The following is a 5,728-nucleotide window of genomic DNA, read 5'->3' on the forward strand; positions in this document are numbered from 1 at the left end:
ACATATATATATATATATATATATAATATATATATATATACCGGGTGTCCCAAAAAAAGCGGAACGGTGGATTTTCAGTACCTTGCGTTCTTTAAGTGATATATTTTTTGACATCATTAGAAAGAACATCTTCCGCAGAAGACAATGATACCAAAATCATTAAATTTGGTTCAGTACTTCTTATTCTACGCCAATTTCTGAAAATGCAGCCATTTTTAAATTTTTTGAGATAATAATTTGAGTGCGACACGCGATCCATACGGTGAATATTGTGTAAGCTCGGTGATCCATGTCAACAAAAGATACAGCTTTCACATTGGGCACGGGCCAGGAAAAAACTGTGTGTGTGTGTGTGTGTGTGTGTGTGTGTGTGTCTGTCTGTCTGTCTGTCTTTGTGTGTCTGTGTGTGCGCGCCTGATATGAAAGCGTTATCTTTTGTTGACATGGATCAACGAGCTCATAAGTCGCAAAATATTGAAAATGACTGCATTTACACAAACTGACGTAGAATAAAAAGTACTGAACCAAATTTAATAATTTTGGTATCATGGTCTTCTGCGGAAGATGTTCTTTCTAATGATGTCAAAAAGGATATCACTTTAAGAACGCAAGGTACTGCAAATCCACCGTTCCGCTTTTTTTGGGACACCCGCATTCTTGAATATAACGCTGTCCAAGTCCAAATATCTGCTTTATCTGAAAAAAAGTTGTATTATCTCATTAACATAATATATGATACATTTTGTGTCCTTGTCAATCTAATGCTCCATTGAGCCCAAACGCATAATTTCGGAAAAGGGCAATTCTTGCTTTTTTTCTTAATACTATCATGCTTTTTATTTAATTTTTATCCAAAAATTGTTATGTACTCTTCTTTAGTTTTTTTTTTCTTCTAAATTTTCTCTTGCGCTTTTTTTCTTTCCCGTATTCACATACACACACACACACACACACACACACATACACACATACACACATACAGCTTGACCCCATGTTAGGCAAGCTATTGCAGCTGAATATGGGCTTTCCAGCCGTCGTCACAGATGGAAATGAAACAAACAAATACATATATATACGTATAAATGTGTGTGTATGCGTGTGTGTGTGTGTGTGTGTGAAAAACGTACTGTTAAGGGTAGAATTTTATGGAAAATAAAAAGAAAGTGCGTACTAACGAACCTTCGGAATAACAAACTGTAACCCATACATTCAACTTGTACATTTACTTATAAACATACTAAAAAAAAAAAAAAAAAAAAAAAAAAAAAAAAAAAATGCAAGCACAAAACGAAGTCTCTGCTATGGATCTTTAGACGATTATCTGTTTTTATTTCGCATGCACTATTTCCATGCTTTTCTCTGTACAAATATCTCGTTGCACTTTTATCACAATTTTAAATGCGTAGGTGGTATCTCGTGCTTTCCGCTCTATTTCGGTAAGAGTATTTGGTTCTCTGCTCTCGATACACTCTTCCATAGACAACTTAAGCCATTTAGGACAGGCTGATTTTGCTTTGACACACATTTCCCAGTGACACCAGCCCGAGTTTACTCGGGCTGGTGTCTCCAACGGGTTAAATTATTTCTAGACAACAAATCTTTCCTTGAAAAGAAAAGCAATCCTCACAAAGGCAATAAAATACTTTAATTATCTATTACCGCATCATGGGGTGGAACATCCTGATCAGAGAGCTGGTTTCTATAGGGCTCCATCTCTTTGTTGTTATATCCAATATCATTATGTAGTATGTTAATGAGTGTATTTTTACATAGCACATTAGCCTACAAATGTTATGATTAACTGTTTTCCCGAGTTATTCAACTGATCTCCATCTTAGATATCAAGCAAAACAGGACGTTCAGACCAATGATGTAATATTCGTCTCGTATCTTTCTTATCCGTCACCACGCTGCAGATATGTCGACAAGCATATATGTGATTTAAATGAAAACAAAATAAAACGTTGCAAATGTTGGTTAAAAAAATCTAAATTTCTTTATGCCATAGCTGCCTGTAATAGCTGCCTTCGATCCAAATTCTGAATTCATTTTTTTTTTTCATTTGACTTGACAGAATGCAGGATCTCATTCTCAAATCCCATTTCTGTTAGAACTTTGACAATGATTACACTTGTAATAGGTGCTGGGTGAGAAGTAGCATTAAACTTTTCCTCGTCGAAAGCAACACAGAGAGTAAGTAATTGTGTTCTAATTTTAGGGGAAAATATATGTGACAGTAGCATTGCAAAATGGAGATACACATTGTTCGCTACCAGTCATCAGTAGACAAGATGGAGTGAACGAGTTACTTTTTTAACCTTTAACAGTCGAAATTTTCCATATTTACATACCGTAAGCACTTAAACTAATCCTGGGCTGTGAGTGAACGAGTTACTTTTCTAACCTTTAACAGTCGAAATTTTCCATATTTACATACCGTAAGCACTTAAACTAATCCTGGGCTGTGCTCTGAAGTTTACACAACTACCTCGACCCTATAGCCTTTCCTGCTTCCTCGACATTTCTCCGTATTCTTCTAAATTTATTAATCTAATTTTTTGCTTGTCTTCATAAAGTTAGAATCTGTGTAGACTCTTCTCTATTTTCTGTAATTTTGAGATGTTTGAAATATGTGAAAGTTATCTGTAATATTTGTATGCAAATAGAAAATTAAGGGATTTATAACTACCTATGAACCCTTAAAACTCTAGAGTTTCAATATTACTTTGTTATTATTTCAGTATTTTTTGTACACCTTTGATGCCTTAAAGTTCTAGAGTTTCAATATTAGTACTGATTAGAGTTCATACTTCAACGTTCAAAATGACAAACTGCTCAGCTTTAAATTTGATACATTTAGCGGTGTTCATCCCAGCATATCTTCAATTTACTTTTCCAAAATAAGCATACGAAGATTTGTCAGGTTCATTAATTTGCTTTCAACCTTGTTTGTGTTTTCTCGTTGACCTGATTTCAATGCCTCCAATGACAGGTATAAAAATACCCTCACATACCATCCGTATGGCATATAAGCTTCATGTGGACAGTAAAATGGGAAAATGTTATGGAAATGAGATTCCCCTAAACGACAATCCTGTCCAAAAATAAATCAGTCCGATAAGAAAAAGTAAAATACTACAAGTTCAATGGTAAAATTTTGATCGAAAGCGGGTGAAAAATAAAGAGGTTAAGGACATTTTGAAGTTTCGCTAATTTTTTCAGGAAACAGTTCTTGAACAGTCAATAATGCAAATGGCAAAGTGAGCATGTCATTCCCTCACATCTTGCCAGATAGTTTGTACATAGAATAGTGCAATTTCCAGTGTTTTATTCAAACGCAATTATGCCCCAGGCTAAAATTCTGGCATGTATAACTATTCACTGTTCTGAATTATTCAACCAGGAATAACATCATGTTTCAGACTTCAATGACAGAAACATTGAGTTTCATCATTTTTTTTTTTTGTACACGATCAATGGAAAATTGTAAGGTTATGACATGATTAGCTCACTCATTTGCATATTCAAATCCACTATACTGTTTTGCAGAAATTAGCAAAATTTCAAAATGTCATAACTTCCTTATTTCTCACCCAATTTCGGTCAAATTTTTACCGTTTTCTATCAGACTCACTTATACATGTATTTGGACTAGATTTTCCCTTTAAGAACGCTTCTCAGTTTTCAAATATGACCCTGTTCTACTAATTCTCATCAAAAGTCAATAAAATGATTAGACATGTCATCAGCATCAGTACTATTTTCATGTCCGTCTTTCAGGAGACGGGCAGGAAATCGACCATAATGTTCATACAAGTTCATGTTCAAATTCACACATATACACAACACAAACATAATACTTAAGGTACTTAAACTTTTTTTTACTCTTGCCTTGTGATGAATAAGACATTACCGTTATTAAATGGAACTCTAAAGTGTTGAAAGTCGCGCTTTCTTTTGGTCTCACTGTTTTTGTTACGATTGTAACACTACATAGCAATCAAGAGAATTGTGTTATTTTGCCGAGATGCATACGTCATTTTATGTAATCATTAAAAAAAAAACGTGGATGAATAATAAATTTTTCTCATCTCATTACGACAATTGTTATGTACGTGTACTTGTAAGTTTCTTATTCATGTCTTTTGCGCATGAATATGTGTAATCTTTATTGTCCACTGTTATTACATCAACAACATAATCGTTACTATAGTATTTTCAGTGAATACTGTTACCATTCATTAAGATACAATCACAAGCTTTCACTGAACTTGATGGGATATGCGATTTTTCGGTATATACATTCTGTGAGAACTCATAGTGTCCTCTTTCAAATAGCCACCTACATATCAATAAAGTTCATATAGATTTCTTCCTGCGTCGTTGGCTCTGACTCAACCCTAGAAGCTCCTCGTGTTTTATCCACCTGTGCATACAGCTCCTCACACGGTGACGGTTCTGCGACCGAAATGTTACCTACTGTTTTGTTCACCGTCGCGTACATTTCCTCACAGGTTTGGGGAGTTGCCGTAAAGCTTCTCGGGTTCTGAATCTCGGTGTCGTGGCAGTCATTGACATTGAAACTGTCCCCTTTTATCATCTTAGGACGAAGATCATTGGCGAAGTCTTCTTCAGGATTCAACAGACTATAATCTCCCGAGTCGAAAGCATCAGGACATCGCGGTTGCTTGTTGGTATCAATGCCATTTTGTTGCTCCGGATTCAGTTGATAGTAGAAGACGTCTTCAGAAGGCATGGCTGTTATGGCATCCTTGCTGGAACAGGGCTTATCATATTTCCTGTCAGGGTAGATCTTATGCTGTAAAGTTTGTCCAATAGGTGACAGACCAGGGTTGTGACTTCCTGTTCTGACGTCAGGGAAAGCATGATTGATGCGATCGTACTCGCTTTCTGTAGGCATTTCGGATGAATCATGAAATGACGTCAGTGAATTGTAATAACTGTCATCAAACAAGCACGCTTTACCTGTGGGTCTAGCTGCAGCATTCGTCATCTTGTCCAACTTACAAAGGTCTACATCCTGGTATTCATCATCATCACCATAAGCACACGCTGGTTGGTCCAGCAATGTCTCCTGCAAGCCACAATATTCATTATCAGAAGGAATATTCATTGAGGTCAAAGAAGTGTCGATGCCGGTATTTATATTACTTTCTACAGGAACTGTACAAGGGAAGCCATGATTTATGCTGATAAAGGTAGAAATCCCCTCGTCTATCTCTTCAGCATCCTGGTAGATGTGACTAGTGTGCGCTAGATGGCTCCCTCTGTCTCCGACGGTGTTACCCAGAATGTGGGGCAAAAAGCGACCAGCTGTATTAGCATTATGATTGGCAGCGTCCGACAAAACGGCATGATCCGTCCTGACTGGCTCTTGTACAGAAGTGTCGATGGGATTCATCTGAATCTGTCTGCCATTTGGGTGAACATTTGACTGATGCGAAGTTTGGGATCTCCAACGTCTGTAATTTAATGGGGAAATTGAATTCATAATCTTAAGCATAATTATGTGACCGTGCATCGCAAAACCACAAAAAAGTCGCCATACAAGGATTTTTAGTTAAGAGTAGATTGTGGAAGAGCAGAATCTAAGATTAAAAATGAAATATAATCAACTATACTTCAGTGTAAATAGACTTGCCAAACCCATTTAAATAATGGAAAGAAAGTCCACACTGCAAAAATGTGTACTCAGAACAGAGGCTTT

At 36.4% G+C, this 5,728-nt stretch overlaps 1 protein-coding gene across 1 annotated transcript; it reads right to left on the reverse strand.

The window, feature by feature from the left end:
* Nucleotides 1-4,342: 4,342 nt before the first annotated feature.
* LOC140227973 (uncharacterized) lies at nucleotides 4,343-5,422 on the reverse strand. Its single transcript, XM_072308354.1, has one exon. The coding sequence runs from the start codon at nucleotides 5,420-5,422 to the stop codon at nucleotides 4,343-4,345; it is 1,080 nt and encodes a 359-aa protein (XP_072164455.1).
* Nucleotides 5,423-5,728: the final 306 nt, after the last annotated feature.

Source organism: Diadema setosum, chromosome 4 (assembly GCF_964275005.1).
Source record: "Diadema setosum chromosome 4, eeDiaSeto1, whole genome shotgun sequence".
Lineage (NCBI taxonomy): Eukaryota > Metazoa > Echinodermata > Echinoidea > Diadematoida > Diadematidae > Diadema > Diadema setosum.